The 25,990-nt window shown below is 41.3% G+C and overlaps 1 protein-coding gene across 12 annotated transcripts in view; it reads left to right on the top strand.

Annotated features, from left to right (window-relative positions):
* Positions 1–3,541: 3,541 nt before the first annotated feature.
* SSBP1 (single stranded DNA binding protein 1) overlaps positions 3,542–25,990 on the top strand; it is a 191,599-nt gene continuing 169,150 nt past the window's right edge. Inside the window, exons 1-8 of one of the 12 annotated variants that reach the window (XM_072762841.1) lie at positions 3,542–3,709; positions 4,423–4,489; positions 6,708–6,768; positions 7,372–7,512; positions 7,725–7,812; positions 9,730–9,818; positions 12,985–13,058; positions 19,305–19,613. In XM_072762841.1, the coding sequence (XP_072618942.1) occupies positions 4,466–4,489; positions 6,708–6,768; positions 7,372–7,512; positions 7,725–7,812; positions 9,730–9,818; positions 12,985–13,028 (447 nt within the window). In that variant the 5' untranslated portion in view covers positions 3,542–3,709; positions 4,423–4,465 and the 3' untranslated portion in view covers positions 13,029–13,058; positions 19,305–19,613. Of the gene's footprint in view, positions 3,803–4,422; positions 4,490–6,707; positions 6,769–7,371; positions 7,513–7,724; positions 7,813–9,729; positions 9,819–12,121; positions 13,700–19,304; positions 19,614–25,990 lie in introns of those variants that run through there. The other 11 variants (XM_025982163.2, XR_012002433.1, XM_072762840.1 and 8 more) reach the window with 11 other exon arrangements.

Genomic DNA, 25,990 nt, shown 5'->3' with positions numbered 1-25,990 from the left:
TTCTCTTTCTCAACTACCTTTGCAAAGGATGAAAGCCCTGAATTATTCCACTACTGCCAGGAGTAATGTAGCTGATTAAAGTCACATTGCTGTCTGTCAGTACTTCTCAGCATCAAGAAGGCCCTTTCTGGGTCCATGAATGAACTACAGAGAGTCTACAATTATGCAAATTGGAGATTCTTGAAAGAGGCATCTCTATTACAAAAATCCATTTCAGCCACTCTTCCATGTCTCTGATTCTTTTGTTGTTTGTTTTTAGTCTTCTAATTTCAGGCTTATTTGAGTATCCTGGGTTCTTCCTACTTTATCTTCCTATTTCTTTGTTCTGGCCTGTGACCTACACCGTTCTAAAGCCTCTCCTTGCTTTAAAACATAATTTTTGGTTGGATATTCACAAGGTCCCCGTCCTCTAAGAGCTCACAGTCAATGGGGAGGATGAGCTACCTTCATGGTCATCTAAATTATAATACAAGACTAAGTGTGTAAGAAAGTGAAATGGAAGAACAAAGTAAGGACTTTGAGTAGAGGGTTTTGAAAGTATGGAGAAGGGCATTGCAGATAACAGAACAGTGAGAACATTCTCAGATACTGAGAATGCCTGGCTGGAGCATTTGTTGAGGGGAAGGAGGATGTAGTTGATAAGAAAATGTTTTAACTCCATTCTTCCATGACGTCTTCTATTTTTATATATATATATAAATTAAAGATTTATTTATATATACAATATATTTTTTATTTTATATATAATATATATATTTATTTTATATATATACAACATATATATATAAATAAAAGATTTTATTCATTTATTCACGAGAATACACAGGAGAGAGAGAGAGAGAGGCAGAGACACAGGCAGAGGGAGAAGCAGGCTCCATGCAGGGAGCCCGATGTGGGACTTGATCCCAGGTCTCCAGGATCAGGCCCTGGGCTGAAAGTGGTGCTAAACCACTGAGCCACCTGGGCTGCCCACATTTATATATTTTGTATATTTTAATGTTTTTCTTGTTAAGAGTTAAAAAGAAAGCAGCACATACAATTTGGTCCAATAGTCTAAGAACATGTGTATTGGTAATTCCTGTCTGAGAATTGAGATTAGCTTAAGATGCTATTTAGATTAAGATGTTATGTATAAAGTTATGAGTTTCCTCAAGGCTGTTTTCAATTGGCATGCTTTCTGCTTTTTTTAATTCTAAACAACCCTTACAACCCTTTCCGCGCTCCTCAGAAGTATGGGCAAATACAAAGAGGGAGAGGTCATGGTATGAAATAAATTTAGGGCTGAGCAGATATGAATAAACTGGATGTAGGTGATTAGGAAGAGGTTTTAAAGATGATTCCAAAGTTCAACTCAGGGATAATGTTGGTACCATTAAAGTAAACAGAGTTTAGAAGGGGGAAATTGGTTTTGGAGGAAAGGATGAATTTTGCTTATTTTGCTTTTGTTCATCTGAACAGCTCAAGTAGAAGGAAGATTTTTCTTTCAAAAGATTTTTTTCAACGTTTTCTAAAAAAAAAAGATTTGATGTATTCATGAGAGAGAGAGAGAAAGAGAGAGAGAGGCAGAGACACAGGGGGAGAAGCAGGCTCCATGCAGGGAGCCCGACGCAGGACTCCATCCCAGGACCCCAGGATCACGCCCTGAGCCAAAGGCTGATGGTCAACCACTGAGCCACCCAGGCGTCCCAAGATTTTATTTATTTTAGAGGTAGGGGAAGAAGGGGCAGAGGGAGAGAGAGTCTCCAGCCAGCTTGGGCTGAGCACGAGCCTGAGGTGAGGCTGGATCTCAGGACCCCAAGCCTGAACCAAGAGTTAGACTTACACTGAGCCCCTAGAAGTGAGATTTTTAAACAGGAGATGACTGCAGGGCACTGACAGCAGCACCACGGCCGGTGGGTGTGGGACCATTAATAACTATGCGAGGTCTGAGGGCAGTACAACACGCTGTTTCAGGAGCTGAACATTGTGAAGGTAGAGGTTAAACGGGAGGTAAGCGTCTAGCATGTACCAGCTCATCAGCCAGGCTTTTAGGAGCAGGTTAAAATGTATGTTGGAAGCCACGTTAAGTAGTCTGTATTTTCTCCTTTTGGGACAAAAATGGGCCAGTGAAGACCTCTCTAGGTATAGGGTCCCCAGATGGCAATTTGCTTGTTAGACTGGTCTGGCGGGGAACCCAGGACAGGCCCCCAGGCCAGCAGAGGAGAGGCCTGGGGAGGCCGCTTCTGGCCCAGGTCCTGCAACCTGTACGACCCCAGCACCCTCCCGCTGAGCAGGCCCCAGGCTGACGGTGCCAAGAAACACAGCAACCAAGCTCAAGGACACTTTAATGCAATATTTTAAAGATATTAAAATTAGGGCAGCCCTGGTGGCTCAGCGGTTTAGCTACACCTTCAGCCCAGGGTGTGACCCTGGGGGCCAGGGATTGAGTCCCAGGTCAGGCTCCCTGCATGGAGCCTGCTTCTCCCTCTGCCTGTGTCTCTGCCTCTCTCTGTGTGTCTCATGAATAAATAAAATCTTAAAAAAAAAAAATGCAACTTGGTTAAGAGACATAGTCGCACATGCAAGGCCCACGGCTGGAAGGAAGGAAAGCGTAAGAAGTAGGTTGCTGTAAATATTATGCATCAATTTACTTCCAGGGAAGCCAGGAAAGTAGAACTACACTGACGTCTGGTTTTGGCATAAATAATATAAACTTAATGGGGTGCGTTTTAATAAACCTTCTCTTGGAATTTTCGATATTCAAGTATTTTAATATTATGGAATTTTTTTTTTTTTTTTTTTTGGTGGGGGAGGTATATGTAAGAACGAACATTTCCCCCCCCTCTTGTGCCTCAGGATTCAATATGGCTCAGAATTTAATTAAAATTTTGCTTTTTAAAAAAAATTTTTTTTTTCATCACAGATTTCTTTTTTGAACTTTCTTAAAAATCTTACCCTGACTCTTCCTAAAATATTATTTTGATTGCCAATTTTTCTTTTTTTTTTTTTTTTTGGTGGGGGAGGCATATGTAAAAACGAACATTTTTTCCCCCCCTCTTGTGCCTCAGGATTCAACATGGCTCAGAATTTAATGAAAATTTTGCTTTTTAAAAAAAAATTTTTTTTTGATTTTTTTTTTTTTTGTTCATCACAGATTTCTTTTTTGAACTAACATTCTTAAAAATCTTACCCTGACTCTTCCTAAAATATTATTTTGATCGCCAATCTTTTTTTTTTTTTTTTTTTTTTTTTTGCATCCCCTTAATTTTTACTTTCTCAGCTCGACTTCCTCCCCCTGGTTTCCCCGCTGCAGGCCTCCCCCCGCAGGCCGAGCATCCTTTGCCCTCGCCCACCTCGCCCCCTCCTGGCCCCCTGGTCCAATCATTTCATTTTATTAGAAACTTGAAATCACTTCCGCTACTCACCGCTCGGCGGCGTTGCCACATCCGCTTCCGCCCGCAGGAAAAAAAAAAAAAAAAAAAGAAGAAGAAGCTGGCGGAACTACCGCGTTAAGACGCTCGCTTCCGGAAGCGCTGCCCGGAGCGTTTCTACGACGCACGCCGCCGCCGTTCCGCGTTCTCATTCCTCTCGCGAGGCGTGCGTTCTCCCTGTCCCCGGAAGTGCTTGTGGCGGTGACGCTGAACCCGCGAGAGCTTCCGGTGCGGGAGGGGGCGAGCCGGGAGCTCGTCGCTGCTGGGTGTGCGTGCGGCTCTCCGCGGATGGCGGGGAGGTGCGGCGGCTGCTGTGTGTGTGTCTCGGCTCTTCTTCTCCCCCGTGCGGAGCGCTTCAGGGTTTTCTGTCACTTCCCAGGCCCTTTTACGGGGTGGGTTAGGAGCGCCACCTTTGGGAAGGGGACCCGGGTCGCCCATCCCTGCGGGGAGGCCGGGGCGGGGGTGGGGGGGGGAGTCCCGGGGTCTCCCTGGGCTTTGCCCCCGGCATGGAAGCAGCTCCAGGTTTCAGATTTACGTCCCTTGGTGACTTTGTCATACTTGTTGGGCCTCCACTATGGGTCAGGAACAAACTTAGGAGTGTTGGATGTGGCAGTCAATACAAATCAGCTCTGGGAATGGGGGGGGGGGCTTGCATTTTTATTTTTTTACATATATATATATTTTTTTAATTGGGAGTTCAAGGGGGCTTGCATTTTGCTGGAGTTTGAGAAGACCGTGGAATGCGAGTGGGAAAAAAAAAAATCAGTTTTGTTTTTTTTTTTTTTTTGGTAGGAGAGGAAGAAGCAAGGGGAGTAAAAACGACTTAAACTTTCTTTCTTTCTTTTTTTTTTTTTTCATTTGAGAGGGAGAGTTCTGGTAAAATGTGCAGAGATGTTTATGGTCGCGAGGCGGACTGCGTAAAATTAGGAATGCAGTCGGGACGTTAGGATTAGTGGGTTTGTGCTCTTGCTCTAAGTAACCTCTCTCTCTCTCTCTCTCTTTTTTTTTCCAGGGGAAGACCACACACTACACTGTAGGAAAAGCAAATAGAAGCCATGTTTCGAAGACCCGTATTACAGGTAATCAGTCGCTTCTCCGCTTCTCCATGATGGTGTTGAGATGCGTTCTTGTCCAGCGCAGGTGATGAGGCTTCTTCAGGGTTTTGACCTCGGTAGGCGAAGGACCTACGAGAGGGAGACGTGTGCTCCTTTGCTAGGATCAGGGGCAGATTTCACCAGAGTAAATGCTGTTCTCAAAGACAACAAAGATTTTCCAGCTTGCCTATATAACGGGAGTCAATTTTTTATTTTTATTTTTATTTTTGTTTTATTTTTTATTTTTTTGGGGGGGGAGTCAATTTTTTTAAAACACGTAACTTGCATTTACATCAGTTAAGTCCTGCCTGAGCTAAAGACTAGGAGAGTCATTTCCAGCATTCTTCTCTGAGGCATGCGGTTCCTTTTTTTTTTTTCTTTTAAAGATTTTATTTATTTACTCATGGGAGACACAGGCAGAGGGAGAAGCAGGCTCCGTTTAGGGAGCCCGTTGCGGGACTTGATCCCAGGTCTCCAGGATCACGCCCTGGGCTGAAGGCTGGTGCTCAACTGCTGAGCCACCCGGGCTGCCCATGGGGTTCCTTTTTTGACCACCGGCCTCCCCGGTCCTCAGCTTTCCACCCCATCTCCCTGTGCTAAGGGCTGCAGCAGAAGTCAGCCTGTCAGCGCAGATGTGCTCCCTCCCGCCAGTGTGACTCCTTAGTTCTCCAAGCCCTCCACCAGCCCAAACCACTCGTTTCCCTCACTTAAGTCTGGGCACCAAGTTTATAGGTTCTGGTTTGTAACACCTCTCTTAGTCCCCATCCTGTTAAGACTGGTGAAAAATCAATTTCTCTCTGAAACCTGTTCTCATGTCTCCCCCAGTCTGCTGTAGAATTGACACTGTATTTGGATCTTCACTTTAACCTACACATCTGTTTAGCAGCTTTTTTTTTTTTTTTTTTTTTTTTAAGATTTATTTATTCATGAGAGATAGAGGCAGACATATAGGCAGAGGGAGAAGCAGGCTCCATGCCGGGAAACCGACATGGGACTTGATCCAGGACCTCAGGATCACATCCTGAGCCAAAGGCAGAGGCTCAACTGCTGAGCCACCCAGGCATCACATGATGACTTTTAAAACCAAAGACAAGGATGTGAGATATTTACTCTTCCACTTGGACTATGAAAAACACAGACTTTGGGCAACAGAAGGCTACTTCTTTAAAAAGTTGAAATCAAAGCAGGTGATGTTTCTTACTGGGGAATGAACTCGGGTGAGGTAGTCTTATAAAAATTTACTCCCCATTCAGGAAAGAATAACCCAGTACAGAAGGGAGCTTTTAGGCCTTGGGGGCATAAGTGAATGTATCAGTTGTTTGTCATATTAAAGAATATAGTTCAGTGACTGACCTATAGTAACCCCATGTGAACTTGATGAACAGGAGAGCTGGGCAGCAGGGAATGGTAATGCTGGGGAGTCTTTTTTTTTTTAAAGATTTTATTTATTTATTCATGAGAGACAGAGAGAGGCAGAGACACAGGCAGAAGGAGAAGCAGGCTTCTCGCAGGGAGCCCAACGTGGGACTTGATCCCAGGACCCCGGGTTCACGCCCTGGGCAGAAGGCAGATGCTCAACCGCTGAGCCATCCAGGGGTCCCAGTTTTGCATAGTTCATAGATTTATTCCAAGGACTGGTTTGTAAGAGGTAAAGCACTTAGCTGGTGTTCAGTAGTGATGGGTTATGTCACTGAATGCTGCTACTTTGTGTCAGGTACTACCTTCCTCTGACAGACTGACTTGACTAGTCCCATTTTTCTCTGACAGACTGACTTGACTAGTCCCATTTTTGTATTTTATCAGCGAATCGGATTTGTCTCTTAGACTTTTTTTTTTGCTCCATCGAAAGCATGATTTTTTCCAACACCTATGTGACTTTAACCCTTTGTGTGGAGCCATGGAAGCACCACAGTCAGGCGGGTTGCCACAAAAGAAACAGAGGATTCCAGGTTAACTCTCCTGCTCTCCTGTGCGTGCCATCTAGGAGTCTACCCCTGGGCTTCTGTGGCAGTTGGCCCACCAGCGTTTGCTTGCTCCTCCTGGTGCCGTGATGGGGGAACATGTGAAGTGCATCGCTTGTCTTCTGGGCATATGTGTGCTGTAGGAGCGGCTGACCCCATGGTGACCAAGTGTGAGCAGGTCTTCTGTTTGCGTTTCCCTTTCCTCCACATTAAAGCCATTCTACTTGTTTGTTCTACTTTAGGTATTTCATCAGTTTGTGAGACGCGAGTCTGAAATAGCCAGCAGCTTGGTTCTTGAAAGATGTAAGTAATAGCTAATTTCCAAGTTCAAAGTATGTTGTTTATGGCAACGTGCAAATATCGTAGACGAGGTGCACTAAGTAGTTAGGGTGTAATCTGCTGATCACCAGGCTCTTGGCTCCTGTTTGCCTCTCCCCTCTTGGCCTTGCCACATCAGGCTGCAGGGGCCTCGTAGAATTTCCTTGAGTCCTGTTTGGTGACCTCAGTCTCCCAGGGTCATGTGCTGTTTGCCTGAGGGAGTGGAAGTTTGTGCAAGCTATTCTTTCACAGAAATATATATACTTAGATATATTTATGTATAAAGATTTTCAGAGCTCAGATTTGTTCTTTTAACCATATAGTTTTTTTCAAAAAAAGATAGCATAAGATTTTAAGATAAAGAGCATAATGTGTGTTTTGTGGGATACTTTCTCTAAGAATATTTTCTCTCTTCTCGACAGCTCTTTTTTCCCCTCCCAACCTCTTGTTATTCACCCCAAGTTACACCTGATCTTCTAGAACGTGGGTTTTGCTTAATGCTGAGATTGGAGTTAAAGTACTATTTGTAGCTGTTCCCCTTCTGGACCTTTTCTCTGAATCTCATTTTATTTACATGCTGCATTTCAGCTCTGAACCGTGTGCAGCTGCTTGGGCGAGTGGGTCAGGACCCTGTCATGAGGCAGGTAGAAGGGAAAAACCCGGTCACGATATTTTCTCTAGCGACCAATGAGATGTGGCGGTCAGGGGAGAGTGAAACATACCAAATGGGTGAGTATAAAACACTGGGGTTTTAATTGTATCAGCAATAAAGAGACATTTATTCTCAGCTGATTAGAGAGGAGCTTCTTTGAGACTCTTTCGTCTCTAATTCTGTTCCTTTCTCTTACAAATTGTGGTTTGGTTTTGCTGGGCATGTTGTCTTTTGGCATTTATTTTGTGTGCTGGCGTTTGTAACTGCATTTCCTATTCTTATGATTTAGGTGATGTCAGTCAAAAGACAACGTGGCACAGAATATCAGTATTCCGACCAGGTCTCAGAGATGTGGCATATCAGTATGTGAAAAAGGGGTAAGTTGAGGAAGGAAGGATCTTACAGATTGGTTTAAAAAACTGGTAATAGGTGTTCTCAGGGAATGCCTAACTCCTTTATTTTACTATTACTCTGTTAGGTCAGGATATTTATTCAGAGTTTAGTACTATATGCATGGCGTGTTGCTATGTGTGACTAATTCAGAGGTGTATAAAACGTGGTTTAGTTTTCTGAGAACTTACAGCTTAGGGCAAATAAGGATTGTTCGTGAATAGAAGCAGGTGAGGCAAGAGAGAATGCAGAGCTTACTGAATCCCGTGTGAGCAAGGGCAACCCATGCTTTTAGGGATTCCCTTGTCGCCTCTTGGCATCCACATGTCCTTAACCCAGGATCTGGGACATCTGAAGCCTGACACACGGATGGCAGAGTTCACAGTAGTTATTTTATATTTGATAATTCTGTATCAGCTTAATAGTCCCCTTTTGGAATGCTTGGATTGATTACAAATAAAAAATATCTTTTCCAAACCTGTAGAAGGACAAAAAGTTGTGTTGAACAGCAGTTGTATTCATAGTTAACATTTTAGAAATATACTTGTCTTCTAGAAATGAACTATATTCTCCAAAATACAATTTTAGGAATAAATAAAAGTTATTTCTTTTTAATAACTGCGTGACTTTTTTTATATGTACTTCCATAGTCCTTTATGTATGTGTGAATTTACACATTTACACCCACATATAAATACAGGAAATTATCTGTATGCAATTTCAGCCACAATTGATGAATCTGTGTGTGTTCCCTTGGGTACCCAGTCATTTTACCAGTTTTGTCCACTTTCTATATTTTACTTATTTTTTTTTTGGACTCTGAAAATTGATGCCAGCATGCATTTCTGCCCTTTAAAATCAGTTACGGTTGTCTTGGGGTTCAGCCTTCTAAACAGTGCAGAAGGGGCTTAGTAATTAACTCCAAGAGAAATGCTAAGCTGAAAACCTCTGTTTTGATTTTATTAATCTAAGTCCCTTGAGGATATTAGTAAAAGTATTACCTGACTTTGTCAAAGTTAAGTTACAGTTGAAAGTCCCTTATGTTTTTATGGCATATCCTTTTCAATTTGGACTCCAAGACACAAGGCCTGCTGCATATTCTATGTTAAATCCTTGCTAATCGTGCCAGTTCTTCCTGAAGTAGGTTCATGAACTTGATTGTGGAAAGGAATTGAAAAATAAGCGAAAATAGGCAAATCCTTTAGGGAGTCCAAAATGAAAAGTGGGAGACAATGACATGTTGGAAGTCAATCCTAGAGATTTAAAGGATGCCACGTGTTGTTCTTCCATTTCATGGTCTTAAAGTCACTTTAAAATTCTGGGACGCTCAGGTGGCTCAGCGGTTGAGCGTCTGCCTTCAGCTCAGGGTGTGATCCTGGGGTCTGGGATTGAGTCCCACATGAAACTCCTTGTGGGGAGCCTGCTTCTCCCTCTGCCTGTGTCTCTGCCTCTCTGTATGTTTCTCATGAATAAATAAATCTTAAAAAAAAATTTCAATAAGGACTACTGTCAGCTGAAGGCTGAAAACATTGTCTTTTTTACCTGGATGTGTCGAGTCTGTGTGTCTGAAACCTTGTGTTTCAGTACTCAGTACTCCTAATGTTGAACTTTGAGATGTGATAGCAAAAATGAGGTTATGCATGATTCTGTGTTTCTTTTTAAGATTTTATTTATTTATTCATGAGACACAGAGAGAGAGCAGCAGAGGCACAGGTAGAGGGAGAAGCAGGCTCCCCAAAAGGAGCCTGATGTGGGACTCGAACCCGGGAATCTGGGATCACGATCTGAGCCAAAGGCAGAGGCTCAACTGCTGAGCCATCCCTGATTCTGTGTTTCATCCTCCTCTCTCTTATAAAACAGATTGGAATCTCCAGACTGAAAACTGTAAATTTTATTTTTATTAGGTCCCGAATTTATGTAGAAGGGAAAGTAGACTATGGTGAATACACAGACAAAAATAATGTGAGGCGACAAGCAACAACAATCATAGCTGGTAAGAAGCTTGTGATAATACTATTCCCTCCTCCCATCCCCCTTGTTTTAAACCCTTGGCTTGTAAGTGACTTTCATGGGGGCTTTGAGTGCTGCTGCTGAGATTGTCCGGCAACTCACCCTGAGAAGCGGGAGTCTGGTTTGTGAGTTTGCTGTGAGTTTCTGCATTTGCCTGACCCTTCAGAAAATTATCTCTATACACAGTTTCATTTCACAGGTAACTTTGGAGTAAAGCCTGTGTCAGTACTTAACTGTTTGAAGTGAGAGAAACTAATGTCTTTGAGGACATGGCCTACATAGGCAGAAGCCTGTGCCGAGATAGAGTTGCGCTGGCTGCTGTGAGTGGCTTTAGACGTTTATGCAGGCTTATTCACAGCCTAACAATGTAGAAAATAAGGGCACAAAGCTTAAAGAAGACTAAGTAGATCTCTCCTAGAGCAGGGTTTTCAAACTTTTAAAAAAACTCTACAAGAAAAAAAAAAAAAACAAAAAAAAAAACTCTACAAGAATTTTGAAACAAACGCAGCCCTTTGTACATGTCTAAGTCGACATGAACATTTTTTTCAATATGAAATTGTTACTCTGAAATGTGTTAATGGGTGTAAAAACCATAGCAATTTGATCCCGTCATCCTTCAAAAAAGTACATGAATGAGCTCTTCAACATTTGGAAATTTTATGTTCTTTCTTTTTCTCTGAACTTGTTTTTCCATTTTCTCCTAAGAAATACATCTTGATATATATTGTATGGATAAAAATATTTTATTACTCATCCTATTATATTCTTAACAAAAACTCATACATAAACAGAAATTTAAAAATACTTAAATTCTGTGATACGAAGGCTATAAATGTTATATTTCTTCTTGATTGGATTATCATTATAATGGTTTTTAGGACATAAGCTACTAACGCAATTTTAATACATAAATTTGAAAACTGAAATCTTACTGGAAATGCATCTTTTAATAAGAGAGATGATTTTTTTTACCTCGTCAGTAAATTATTAAAAAATAAGACAGTTAAACATTGATTTTATTCTTTTGTTTTCTTTTTATGGATGTAAATAAACACTGAGAAACTTTTTATAAGTAAATACAGAGAAATGAAAGTAATGTCTTAGTGTTTATGAACTGCTGAGATATATCAAAACTGGGTACCTTAAAAATTTTTTTAATTATGGAAAATGTCAGATATACACAAACATAGAAGTAAAAAAAGATCTGTCATTTAGCTTCAACAATTATCGACTGATGGCCAATATTATTTCTTCTATTTCCTCAGCCTGCTTTTCCTCCACTTGAATTATTTTCTAGTGAATTCCAGACATTATATTATTTCATCCATAAATATTTTCAGTAGGTATTTCTGAAACATACGGATTCCTATTTGAAGCATAACTATGGTGCTATTATCACACCTAATCTTAAGAAATCATTAAGAAAGTTTTACTAGGCATCACAGTGTTTTAAGTTTCTTTGATAGCTTTATAAGTACAAGTCCATATGTTATATTACATTGTTTATATGTATCTTAAGTCTCTTGTTTTAAATAGCAAACATTTATTTTCTCATAGTTCTGGAGGCTAGACCTCTGAGAACTTAAGTCTCTTTTAATTGACAGATTTTCCTTTTATCTTTCCTTTTTACCTCGCTCTGGAGTTCATGTCTTAACCACTCTACCATATTGCTAAATTATAACTTGTCATAAATAATAATTAAAAAATATATTTTCTTACTGGTTTCTTTGAGGCATATTGACCTTTGAAGCCAACATAGTTCTCTGCCCTCATTATCAGACTTTAGATGAGGTCCCAGCTATTTTGATTTCATGATTTTTGGATGTCTTGACAGTGTTTCACTTCTGCATGCTTTTCCTTGGGCCGTGTCTCCAGAGATACCTACCTGTTCAAAAATTTATTTATAGATCTCTGTAGGAATACATCTACACCTGTGATTTTAGCAGTGGAAACCTGACTTTCTAATAAAATAGCTGACATTTCTAAGTCTTTATCAAATATGTATTTATGAAGCATTTAACACTTTGACATTCCACTATAAACCAAAAGTGTGGGTAAACTGCATTGTATAGATTGTTCTGAACCAAGCCAACCGGTAAATAGAAATGGTTCAGATTATCTGCCATTTTGTTCTCTTCTAGTCACTTGTATTCACAGCATGGGTGAGTTAATTAATTGATTAGTTAACATAGATTTATGGCTAGTAGTAAAGATGAGTAGATCTTTAGTGACATTTGAATTGAAAGAAACAGTTTAAACTTGACTGCTTTTTTTTTTTCCTTGTAGGGATCCCTGTCTTTAATATAAAAGTAACTACCAGTGGATGGCACTGTTGCCTTTTTACACTGTGGTGTTGCAATAATCTTCTGCAATAACTATTCTGTATCAAGATACTATGTACTTAGAAGACTATAGTTATAAATATTGTGATACTCACTTTTTGAATAATTCTAAAGTTATAAGAATCTGGATTTTTTTCAAGTTATGCAGGAAGTACTACTCCTTTTCCTTTGCTCGTCCTAAACTAACTCCATCTGGGACATTTTAAGTGCAGTGTCTGATGTCCTTGTATGAAAATACTCTGTGATACTGATTTGTAAAAATTTTCTCAAGAATGAGTATATAAAACTCAATCTCTTTTAAAATGTAAAAATAGAATGTCTTCTGTGTGAGTGTTACAGCCTATTTAGACATGAATCTGTCTCTGTTAATAGTGCCATATACTGGACCCCGTCCTTTCTCTGTACCTCCAGTAAGTGGAATGCTATGCCTGGATCCTCTTCTGTGTGAGGATGTGCTGCCTGGTTTCATGGCATCTATCAGAGTCTGGCAGGCATTGAAATTTAAGACTAGTTGTTTTGTAGGAAGTTATTGCTGAGCAATTAGAATTATCTTCAGGGAAGGCAAGAAATACCACATTTCTAACAAGGTCTGAGTTGTTGACACATAGCTGAAGCCCAACTCTTAGCTCCTTTGGTGCCTGTCATATATGCCTCTCATGATGAACATAGCAGGAGTTATTTCACAATTTAGGAATTTTTCTAAAATCCTGTTAACAGCACTAACGTATGGGTGCATTGTAGGCGAGCAATTAAAGGAGATGGAGAAAGAGTTCTGAAAATAATATTTATGATTTGGTTTCTTTACAGATAACATTATATTTTTGAGTGACCAGACCAAAGAGAAGGCATAGAGTGGACGATTCTCCTTTGGCCATTGTTTGGTACAGTCTCATTTCCAAATCGCGTATAGTCTTTATAGTTCCTAAGGTCAAGAATTAAAATATTCTTTTATATAAAATGAGTCATAATACTTCTTTTGACTATTACTGCCCCTCCCCTTTCGGTCTCATAGACCTGTGCAGCTAATTGTTTAATCTTTTAGGGATGGTTTTTGTGTACAAGTGTGTGAAATAGTGGACTGCTAGGTTCATCTGTCTTATGACAAAGGGATAAGTGTCCTTTGGGAGACTTCCTTGTTTTTTGTGCACACTTCTATTTATAGTATTGGTTCAGCCACCGAGTAGTGGTTGAGCTTCACTGTGTGTCAGGCATTTATCCCGTGGTTGTGAATAATGGTTTTCTTACTTTCTGCTCTGTAAACTAGACAGCAAGGACTGTGTCTTCTTTGTGTGCCTGCACCTTACCAAATGTGTGGTACAGAAGAGACACTGTATCACCGGTGACAGATGAATGATCCCAGTGGGATATTAAGCTTTAGGCCCCAACTGGAAGGGGTTGCTGAACAGTGGTTGGTATCTGACTAAACTGCTTCAAGACTAACCTATCTTCTTTCCTTCTTTTGTTTTTGGACAAATTTCACTTGTAAGCATTTATGAATCAGCAATAAAGATCTAAAAATACATGGAAGGATGAAATAGTTCATGCCCCAGGGGGTCTGGTTCCACCATTTTCTATCTTTCTAAGCCCCATTCTCTATCGTTTTAGTCTTATCCAGAACTTAGGGTGGGGGGAGGTCCTCTAAACAACCTTTGACATTACCTTCATAGGTTAGAGGCTTGGCTATGACATTTTCCTTTTATTTTTCCACACGGTCCCTGGATGCACATATACAGAGCATTGTGGACACACAGTTACTTCCAACACAGTAACTTTCATTAGATTCTGGAAGTTACCAAGTACTAGTAATTTCCTAATAAATATTACAGAAAATAAACTCCAGTTTTTCAGTGCGTCTTGTCCTTTTTCAGTCTGTGTTGGACCTGCACAGGTCTGCCTGCTAGCTGGCTGCAGTTGCTCATAGTTGGCTGCTGCTGAGCTTGGTGCCCGGTTCTGATGATAGAAATCCCTCATTCTGCCTGGGCCGCCTGGCCTCTAGCTTTGGCTTACGTGAGCCCCAGGCTGCATGTCTTGACCCCTCCCTCTGAGGGCTGGACCAGCATGGCTTCGCCGACCCACAGTTGAGCAGCATTTTGTATTTACAGTGCAGTGTGGTCAAGGAAAGATGGAGTTCCTTAGCTCTAGGTTTTACGTTCAAACTGTCTGGTGACATAGTCCTCACTCCTTTATGCCACTATTTTTTTTTTTTTAGACTTTTATTTATTCATTAGAGAATGAGCATGCATAGAGTGAGAGGGAGAAGCAGACTCCTGCTGAGCAGGGAGCCTCATGTGGGGCTTGATCCCAGAACCCTGGGATCATGACCTGAGCCAAAGGCAGACGCTTAACTGACTGAACCACCCAGGTGCCCCTATGCCACATTCCTTAAGCAAAATGAAACATAAAATTTATCTTTGGGCCACTCTTTCTTGGCAGAGCTACTTTTTTCCTCTTTAAAAGTTGTGAGAAGTGATACAGATTCGTATTCCTGTTATATTAGTGCTGTGGGAAGGTAATATGGTGAACAAAATGATTTAATGAGCTGCCCACAGCAGCTCTGAGTCTAGGGCTCAGGGGCAGAAAGGTACACCCAGCAGGATCCATGTGAACTGAAGGCTTCTGCACGTTCCTGCTGGCAGTTACATGAAAGGCTCTGAGGTTGGGCAGCAGAACTTTCAGAGTCGGGTATGCAGTGCAGAGGCTGCAGCATGTGCATGGTTCTGCAGATCCGAGGTCCACAACCACGCAGGCTCCCTGAGCAAAACCTCTGCCCTTCCCACTTGGGCAGCCGCCTGTGCTGAGATACTGTACTTGTCCAAGCTGGTCTTGGAGTGTGTATGTGGCATTTTCATGTTGTTATGGTGTCAGGGAGTATACCTGTGGAGAACTGCCCTATGACTTTGATTTTCAGGTTCCATGTTGGTGGAAAGATGAGTATGATACATAGAAGCATGGGAGAAAGAGGATCAAACAGCATGTGTGTTATTACTCCATTTTTGAAAAAGAGGTAATTGATGCAAGTATATGTTTAGAAAAGTCTGCAAGGAGAAACATATAAAGGTTTGATCTCTGGATGGGGAGATTCATGTGTGATTTTCTTTATTTTTTGCACTTTTATATATTTTAATATTTATATTTTTAGCATTGAACCTATATTTACTTTTATAATAAGAAAAAACAAAACTATTTTCACTTTGGAAAAAATCTTTCCATTGTTTTCAAGCCAGGCTTGCACTTCTGATTTGACCTTCCCCTAATACTGCTTGACTAGAGGTGAACGAGATAGTCTCCCATGTATTTATCCCTATCTTCTGCATGTTAGTATCGCATGCTTAGATACTTCATTTACCTTTTTTTCCTTTTCCTTTTGTTTTCATCTTAATGCATGTATATAACCCAGAATGACTGGCTTTAAAGACCAGGCCATATGAGATCCACTGCTTGTTGCCAGTACAATTCTCAAAGAGTCAGTCAATTTCTTAAAGATTACTGGACAGTTAATCCAAAGACATCCCCAAACACCAAAGACATGTTTTTGTAGCTTTTTTGGGGATTACTTGTCATTGCCAACTGGTTTGCAACCTAACCTCTACAACTCATGAGAAATTACTGGTAGTGTGTTTCTGGAAGAGACTATGCAGTTTTTGAAGGCAGAGTTACCTTATACTCAAACCACCTGTTGGGCCCCATCCAGCCTAGCCTAGCACAGTGACATTCTAGGGCTTTCTAAATGTCGTTTGGTTGGATTGCCCTGAAACATTGATATGAAAATGAGGGCAGGATCACTTTACTTACTTTTCTGTCCGGGTTTGCATTATATGCCCTGAAGCTTGGTGGGAGTAACAATAAGCAAATCATTGTAGAAAAGTTGATGAGTTACAGAGAAATCTCTTAACAGAGTAATAATTACCGTATTAACACCTGGCATTTATTGGCTACTCCCTGGGTGCCAGGCCCTGAGCTCAGTGCTTTTTATCATTGTCTCATTTCATTGTTACCCTAAGAAGGTGGTACTATTCTGACTTTACAGGTGAGGAAATGTGAAATTGAGAGGTTAAGTAACATGTTAAAGTCATGCAGCTTATGAGAGGGACACCTGGAGTGTGAGTTTAGGTGTGTGGAGTTGGCATTTTGCTTCCTGCCTGCTGTGTGCTTCCTACTGCCTCCCACTTCCATTGGCCCTGCTCTCCAGAACTCCTGTGGCTAACTCTTGGCCTTTCAGGGTGCATCTAAGTCACATTGGGAGTTGTAGTACGTGATAGGTTCTGGTTGGGATAGAATCAGGAGTGAGGGAGAAATACCTCTGCTTCTTTATTCTTTCTCATTCTCAGTCTGATGATCCTACAGGAAAATAAGTCGCAGTTCATCTCTCTGCCAGGTCATCTTTACGTATTCCTCTTGGTTCAAGCAATGTTTCTTTACTTATTATTCATAGTATCTGCTCCTTTTGTTATTTCCACCAATTGTTTCCTGGCTACTGAGAGTTGAAGTTGTCCGCAAAGTTGCTTAGGTATTTGACAGGCTCACTTTTTAGAGGATGAGACTTTTGGCAGTCGTTGACAGCATTGCAGCTCGCTCTCACTACTGTGTTTGCCTCTGTGCTGTTCCCACAGCCTGTGATAGGATGGTGTTTAGCTTTTTTGGCTATCCAAATCATGCAGCCACAATAATGAAATTTCTCTTCCTTGTCTCTTTTTACTTCATTCATTTGTTCTCTGCCATGCTCTGGGACTTCGGGGTGTTGTTTGTGTAGTGCTACACCATGACATTTTGTAGCCTTCCTGCTATACCTGCCCATTTGGGGAAAAGGTGGTTTATTGTGATAGTTCAGTTAAGGCGGTGTAGTCAGACTGCCTGCATCTGCTGTACTTACCAGCTGAGTGACCTCTGCTCAGCTTCATTAACTTGCCCTGCCTTGTTTTTGTTTTTGTTTTTGTTTTTTTTTTGTCGCTTTGCTCTTCTGTGGATAAAAGAGGGAAAATGGTAGTCCTAGTTTATAGGCCTGCTGTGACCAACACAACAGATAATGCATATAACTTACTTAGCATATATTAATTTTTTAAAAAAGATTTATTTATTCATTTATGATAGAGAGAGAGAGAGAGAGAGAGGCAGAGACACAGGAGGAAGGAGAAGCAGGCTCCATGCCGGGAGCCCGACGTGGGACTTGATCCCGGGACTCCAGGATCGTGCCCTGGGCCAAAGGCAGGCGCCAAACCGCTGAGCCACCCAGGGATCCCAGCATATATTAATTGAATCAAGTGCTCGATATATACTGGTCATTATTACTCTTGTTGTAGTTATTTTAAGCAAGGCATATCTCTTTCAGTCACCATGGCCATCTCCTCAAGTCTCATAGGATACTTACTAACTTTAGGTAATTGTACTTGGCCTTTGTTTTTGTTATTAATGTTCAAGGATTACCGAGAACATAATCTGCTTTAGTGTTTTTTAGTTTGCTTTTAATCTTCCATGGCTATTTACAGTTAATATGGGCATCTTTTTAAACCCAAAAGTCAGTTGGGTACCTGCTTTGTACCATGTATGAATACAAACCTGGATATAGGGGACAGGACTCCTGCATTGAAGGAACTCATAGTCTAGGATGATGGCGGCTGGGTGGGGAGGACAGAAGCAGGAGCCCATGCGTGAAGTGTGCTACGGTGTGAGGAGCACTCTAGTAATGATAGAAGTAGGGCACAGATGAGAATAGTTAGGTTAGTTTTTAGCAGAGGAAACAACATGAACAGAGGTCCAGAAACATAGAAGTATATGGATTGGTCAGAGATAAAACATGAAAAGGGGATTGGGGCTGGATTATAAAGGGCCTTGAAAGGTGACAGAGGACTCTAGCAGTGGGGAGCTACATGTCTTAGATATATCAGAAGTGTGCTGTAGAAAGAACAGTGAAGATCTGTAAAAGATTAGATGGGGGAGAGCCTGCAGGCAGTTAGGAAGCTACTGAAGGAGCCTAGCAGGCTTAGCAGAGTGGGGATTACAGGTGACACGAGGGGAATTTGGTATTCATGGTGATTCATTCACTGTGCAACAGTTACGTGCCAGGTCCTGTGCTGGGCTCTGGGTAAGGGATACTGAGTTGAAGAAGAACACGGAACATATAGCTCCTGCCCAGGATGCACTGGGGACCAAGTAGGTGTTGGTGGTAAAAGAAAAGGACATTAAGTGAGAATTCTAAAACTGGGCAGCCATATGGATAGTGACCTTTTGTTTCTGAGACTAAAGAACATGAATGTAGGAGCCAATTTGAGAAGAGGAAAGATCAGGAGTAGTTTTGAACATAGTTTAATCATAGATTTCCTAGCTTATAATTGGTGATTAATGAGTGGAACTCAGAAGTTGAGACAGGAGTGACATTTTTTTTCTTCTGTCAAACACTTTTTAAGCACATTTTCTGAGACAACATAACGAATGTTGCCAGAATTCTAGCTTTCTGTTGTGGAAAACCATATTGTGGGACAGATTCCAGTTGCTTACCTGTTTTACAGTGTGGCAGGGATTTGTGTTAATCAGGTGTGGTAAGATGACAGACATGAAAAAAACTGTCTTGAAGAGTTTATTATAGTTTTCAAGAGGAGGTCTCATGCCACACCATTAGAACCACTTAGGGAAGCACCAAGGTAAGGCAGAAGGAATGAAGGAAAGTATGGACCAAAGCTTTTATTGTGTGTGTGTGTGTTTTTTTTTTTTTAATGGGACAAGAATAATTTTCACCGGGCTTTGGGCAATAAGGGTGAGCCCTAGTTATCAGGTACCTGGTGATTTTGGGCAGAGAATAGTGTTCCAGACTGCAAGAGCCTGATAAAAGGAGGCTAATGGAGAATACGGAATCAGGATTGGTTGGTTTGCATGTTACAGACATGCTCATGGGCCAGTGTTTGCTATTTCTAGGAACTAGCTAATGTTGGGAGGGGTTAGTTCCTCAGGGTCTGCCAGGGCCGAAGATGTCAAGCATTGTAAAATACGGAAAATAAGAAAGGTAATTAATAAGAAAGGTAGTTAATTCACTACACAATATCCATTATCCTTTCTACAGAACCCATTAATTTACAGAGCCCATATTCTGTTGGGAGTGACAGCTGAAATAACTGCATTCCTGTTCTCCTTTGCAGTTGATGGTTGCTAAGGGGGTACAAGCAGAAGTCATCTGGTGGTGCTTCCAGGGAAGCTCCTTAAATGATTAACTTTGTTGGGAGGCTCATCCTTTGTGCTTCTCCAGACCCTCACCTGGCTTTCCCTTGTCCAAAATGTGGACACGATGGCTGAATCTCCATTAGCCATCTCGGACCATGAGAAGATCTTCACGATGGAAGACAGAAGCTGGGATCTGTGATGACCGTGGAACCACCACACCAGACCTGGACGCTCAACCCGTGGACTTCTTTGGGAGACACAAATAAATCTCTACCTTGTTTAAGCCACTTACTTGTGCTTTGCAGTTAAACCTCATTCTTACTAATTCACACATTCTTTATCTCCTATACACAATGAATTTATTACTCTAATTCTTTCTCTTTTAAGACCTTTCACTGCTAGTAGTAGTAAAATCTTACCTCTACTCTCACAATCCTTCAAACGTTTAACCTATCTCTCAGTCTCAATTTGAGGAGGGACTGTACATACAATGTACACAAAACCTTAGCAATTAGCCTTAAAAAGAATAAATATAAGCATAGTTTTTCAAATGAACATTAACTTAATTTTGCTTAGAGTCTCTAATGAGGAGCCTTAATTAACAGTCCCTTGTTAAAGGTGCTTAAGTTAACGAAAATACCACCCTTATGCCTCCTAGCAGTATGTCAGACTCAATCTGGAGTGAGGAGGTTTCCCACTGTGAAATAACCAGATGCTAAGTATGACATAGTTTTTATCACATCCTTGGGTATCTTAGCTTGGGCTTACCAAAATACCAATGACTGGGTGATTTAAACAGCAGACATTTTCTTAGAGTTCTGGAGGCTAGAAGTCCAAGCTCAGGGTGCTGGCATGGTTGGTGAGGCTTGTGTTCCTGCCTTGTAGGTGGTCCCCATCTCACTGTGCTCACGTGACCTATTTTTGCTGGCAGAGAGTGAGTTCTCTGGTGTCTCTTAAAGATGCTAATCCTGTTGTGTTGGCTCCACCATTATGACCTCATTTCACTTTGTTGTTGAAGATCCTATCTCAAAATACAGTCACAGTGGGGATTAGGGTTTCTTTTTCTTTTTTTTTTTTTTAATTTTTATTTATTTATGATAGTCACAGAGAGAGAGGGAGAGAGAGAGGCAGAGACACAGGCAGAGGGAGAAGCAGGCTCCATGCACCGGGAGCCCGATGTGGGACTCGATCCCGGGTCTCCAGGATCGCGCCATGGGCCAAAGGCAGGCGCCAAACCGCTGCGCCACCCAGGGATCCCGGGATTAGGGTTTCTATATCTGAATTTTGAGTGGACACAGTTCAATCTGTAGTATTGGGCTTGTAGGAATAAAGGAACTTCCCTGAGTGACAAGTTCTAAACTAAGCTGGAACTAGAGCAGTAAGGTAACATGCTGATGAAAGGGAGTTCCCTGAGGACATGCTAATCTTGACGTTGTGGTTTGGACATAAAAACAAAGGGTATGTGTCAAAGGTTTGGTTCAAACAGTTTTGAAGCCAGCCCTGGTGGCGCAGCGGTTTAGCACTGCCTGCAGCCCAGGGTGTCATCCTGGAGGCCCTGGATTGAGTCCCACTTCCGACTCCCTGAATGGAGCCTGCTTCTCCCTCTCTCTGCCTGTGTCTCTGCCTCTCTCTCTCTCTGCCTCTCATGAGTAAATAAATAAAATCTTAAAAAAAAAAAAAACAGTTTTGAGATTAGAAGAGCATTTCTCTTAAAATGAACAGGAAGGTTGTCTTACCACCACTTCTCTTTGACAACTTATGTTTAGACTTTAGCAAGCATAGTCGGAAGGAAAGAAAAAGTATTAGGATGAAAAGGAAGGAAGTTACACATGGCTGTGATTATATAGAAACCAGAAAAGAATTTGTAGATGGTTGATTAAAAGTTGCTGCAAATAAGATCGGTGTACAAAAGTCAATTACAGACAACAGCAAAGATGCCGTATACAAGAGTATCAGAAAATGAGTCTTCCAAGTATGTATTCTCTGTGGGAGAACGTTATAAAACTTTATTGAAATACATTAAAAGAAGACTAAACAAATTGGAAAACCATGTTTATCATAAGCATTGATAAAGATATCAAGCCTCCCCAAATTGATGTTACAGAGCAAATAAAAATTCCCAGAGGTGTTTTGGAGCAACTGGACGAGTTGATTCTAAAAGTACATTAATAAGCAAAGGTCCAAGATAAATCAACATACACCTGAAGAGGAAGAATGAGATGGAGTGCTTACTTTGCCAGTTGGCAAGACTTTATTTTTATTTTTATTAAAGGTATAGTGATAAAAGAACCATACTATGGATGCAGGAATAAACAGAACAGTGGTATAGAATAGAGAACCCAGAAACAGACCATGTATATGTGGACATGATAAATGATAAAAGTGACATAGATCAGTGGGTGTAGATTTTTTTCAATAACTTATGCTAGTTTTTATTCATTCAGAATAAAACCAAATCAGATCTCTACCTTACACTTCACACGAAGATCAGTTCCTGGTTATTGAAAGACTTACTTGTGAAAGGCAAAACTTTAAAAATTCTGGAAGAAAATGTAAGTGTCTTTATGATTTAGTGGTGTAGAAGTTTCTTTTAAACAAAAATGTAAATATAGATAGAAAAAGGATACCTTTAACTTAAACATAGTTTTTGTTTATCAAAAGTCACCATAAAGAAAGCAAAAGTGACAAGTCATAAACTGGGAGAGAAGATATTTGCAATAGTATGCCTGGAATAAAATCTAGAATATATAAAGGATTACAAAGCAATAAAAATCCAATCTAGAATATATGAAGGCCTATGAAGCAAAAGGAAACAGCTTGGTAGAAAAATGGGCAGACACAGGGACTGTGAAATATAAATGATCTATTGATAAAAAGGGGTTTAGTTTGTTAATAATCAGGAAATGCAAACCAGAAACTGCAATGAGACTTCATTAAACCCTCCATACTAACAAGTTTCAAAACATTTGATAGATGTGTACCAGAGGAAACTTATGCACTGGTGGGGAGAGTGTAAATTGGCACCTCCTTTTGAGAAAACATTTTGGCATTGACTTGTGATGTTGGAATTTTATCTAGTTATTCCATCTTTAAGGTACACCCTACAGGAAGCTCTAGCCCACATGGGCAAGAAACATTTCCAAGAGGGTTCTTAGCAATAATGTACATAATAATACAACCAACAACCCAAAGGGAACTACCCAGAGGTTTGTCAATAGAGAATGGTAAATGTTCACACAGGGACATACAACTGTGTAAATGGATTACAGCTATTCCAGAAACAATAATTTTTAGAAACAATACTGAGTCAGTATCAGTTAAAAAGTGAATCTGAAACTTGAGCTAAAAACAAAAGTCAAGCTTCCTTTAGAATATTTGGGGATTCTGGGTGGCTCAGTCCACTAAGCATCTGACTCAGTTTTGGCTCAGGTCTTGATCTCAGGGTTGTGAGGTGGACCCCTGCCTCCCCTCAGGTTCCATACTCACTGGGGAGTGTGCTTGAGATTCTCCCCCTCTCCTTCCGTCCTTTACCCCCATCCATGTGCATGTTCTCTCTCTCAAATCTTCTTAAAAAATTGTTTATACAGTATATATTGAGATTCTGCTATATGCCAAGGTCTGAACCTAGGGTCTGAGTGTTTAGTGAATAAAATACTGAAATGGAGCATTATTAATAATTACTTGGCATGACAGACACATACCATGATTGTTCTGGACAAACTGAAATATTTTTTTTTAAGATTTTATTTATTTATTTGACAGAGCCAAAGAACACAATGGCAGAAGGGGAGGGGGAAACAGGCTTCCGGAGAAGAGGGGAGCCCCATGCAGGGCTGAATTCCAGGATCCTGGGATCATGACCTGAGCCGAAGGCAAATGCTTAACTGACTGAGCCACCCAGGTGCCCCAATCATTCTTTTTGTAGGAGATTTATATTGCAATGAGAAAAATTGTCTGAAAATAACCCTAGTTCAAACTAGGTTGTCTGGAGGACAAGCTAGCTGGGAAAAAAGAGTTTCTTTCACTTTCTCTCACCAGAAAGTGCTTCACATAAGCTCAGTTAGCACAGAACTGTTGACTCTAATACCAGTAGGAACTCTAATATCCTGTGGCTTCAAGGTGTTGGTCATCTGGTCTTCTCAGACACTCCTGTAATGGCTGGCTTCCCAAATCCAGATTTTCTGGCACCTAAAACTGTTTTGCTGCTGATGAGTGCTCGCTTTGGCAGCACATATGTTTTGCTACTGATGAAGTTGCCTTCACACTTATATTACAAAAAGTGAGAGCAATAGGGAGGGTGGGGCACTTCCGTTGGCATACAGAGTGCACTGCTAACAGAAGAGTGCTCTGGTCCTTTGTGTGTGTAATCATAGGAGGATGAAAAGGAGCCATGCTCTTGTTTCTGTTGTTGATAAGAGTTTTCTCTTACTCCAATTAAGGCTGTTCCTTTACTCAGACCATACATACAATATGATAAGATTTATCTTGAAGCCTGGTGCATGCAAGAGGACATGAGGAAGAGATTCTTAGTATATAGTATAAGGAGTTCACATTTTGTTGTAGTTGCACTGGAAAGCCCTTGGAGTGTTTTAAGTAGTGGAGTGAAATGATCTAGTACCTATTTTAGGATAATTCTTGTGGCTCTATGGAGAATCTGTTACAGAGGAAGAGATTGGAAGTGGAGAATGAGTTAGGGGACCATTGAGTAGTTCAGATGAGAAGGCATGGTAACTTCAACCAGGATGGAGGCAGTGAAAATGGAAAGTTCAGGATATGTTTTGTGATTAAAATGGAGAAGGGGTTGATAAATTGATGTGGGATTATAGGAAAGGGAGAATCAAATAAATTCTTAGGTGGTGCTTGATTTAAGCAACTGGATTGATGATGTTACTATTTGCTGAAATAGGGAAGATTGAGGGTAAGAGATAGTTCTCTTAAAATGAAAATAAGAAAAAAAATAAAATGAAAATAAGTTAAGAGTTTTGTTTTGGACACGTTACATTTGAGATGGCCGTGATAGAGCCAAGTAAAGAAGTTAGATGGGTCGGTGGATACGGGAGTATAGAGCTCAGAAGAGTGGTGTGGCATGAAGGTGTGCATTTTGGACTTATCAACATAGGGTGAGTTTTGAAATTAGGAGACAACTAAAATTTCAAGCCAAGAGTAGGTGGAAGGGCTGTATTGTTCAGAGTCCAGGCAGGAAAGTGGAATCCAGTATAGGTATTTCAGACAGAGGGAATTTAATGTAAGAGATTGTTTACAGAAGTGTGGGAAGAGGAAAAGGGAGGAGGGAGGGCACTGCCAGAGCGCAAAAGGAAAGGGTTGTATACCCAGAGAACAGAAACTGCTGATATCCCTGGGCTGGAGCCTATGAGCTTGCACCTGTGGCTGCATTGCTGGGGAAGTGATTATGGTTTTTCTGTTGTGTTGAAGAGCCATTGCCTTGGCCAGGCTGGCAACAGTGTTCCTGGAGTCTGCATCCATCCATCTTTCCTCAATCAAAGGAACTGCCACCAAGTGACACCCTGTTGGAGTGAGAGGCGGGATTTTCTTCCTTTTCATCTGCCAGTTTTCCTACTGGCAGATACTAACAGCAAGACATCTGGAAAGGGCATCTGGGAAATGGTTTATAGAATCCCAGGCCCCACAGTATAGAGTGGACTATAGGTAGGGCTTATGGGTTTGAGGGAGAAAATAGGAAACTAACTAGAATAGGCTATTGAAAACAGTGGTGACCAAACTGAGGTTGTTGGTATTGGATTTGAGATTTGATTCTACCCAGTTGACAAGCTAGTAAGTTAGCCTGACAGCTACTTCCTGGAAGCTAGCAGAAGACATGAAACCTCTGGATCAGAGACAAATGATCATATTACCGGCAGCACAACAAGCAGCATGAACACCAGCATGTTTGGATGAGTTCCCTTTGTCCTGTGAGTCCCCAGGGGCAATGCACAGGGCCCAGATGGATTTCATTATGGAGAGATACACTGATCCTGGAGAACTCACTGCTTTCATGGCAAGCAGTAAACAAGCCTGGAAGGCACAAGACTTCCTCCTTTCTGGTTGCTTCCTGCACAAAATAGCCCCGGGACCAAGGGTGGTCAGGACCTTGAATACTTAGCACACTCAGCACAGGGGTGGGGGGGGTGGGGGGGGTGTAGAGCAAAGACATTCTGGAGGACTGTCCCTGTCCCCAGTGTCTGGTAGGAAAAGACTGGAGGAACATTTTTTTGGGTAACATTATGACAGGATAGTGCCTACACAGCCTGCAGCTGGTATGTCAGCATGATATTGAAAACATCTGGATAGTAGACTCTTTTTTTTGTAAAACAAAGTTTTATCAGTTTAGGGGATGGAACGGAAGGTGATAAATGCAACCTGTGCTCGTTTGGAGTGGGCCGTACGCTCCGTGTTCTGTAGTGGGGTTGTATGCAGCCCAAGACCAAGGTTGGTAAGATGCACTTGTACAGATCAGCCACATAGAGGATGTAAACATGCGTATATGGTTTAAGAGTGGGCCTTCAGGACTCGATGAGATGCGCACTTCCTCAGACTTACAGCTTGCCCTTGTGTACTCTCCTGGCCAGGATTTTAAGGGACCAGAAGCCTGCACTCCACTCGATTGTAGGTCGATCTCTGCCCTATATACCCAACTGTGCTGATT

The sequence above is a fragment of the Vulpes vulpes genome, chromosome 7 (genome assembly GCF_048418805.1).
Source record: "Vulpes vulpes isolate BD-2025 chromosome 7, VulVul3, whole genome shotgun sequence".
Classification (NCBI taxonomy): Eukaryota; Metazoa; Chordata; class Mammalia; order Carnivora; family Canidae; genus Vulpes; species Vulpes vulpes.
Note: the sequence above shows the minus strand (reverse complement) of the source record. Positions and strands in the feature narration are given on the sequence as shown.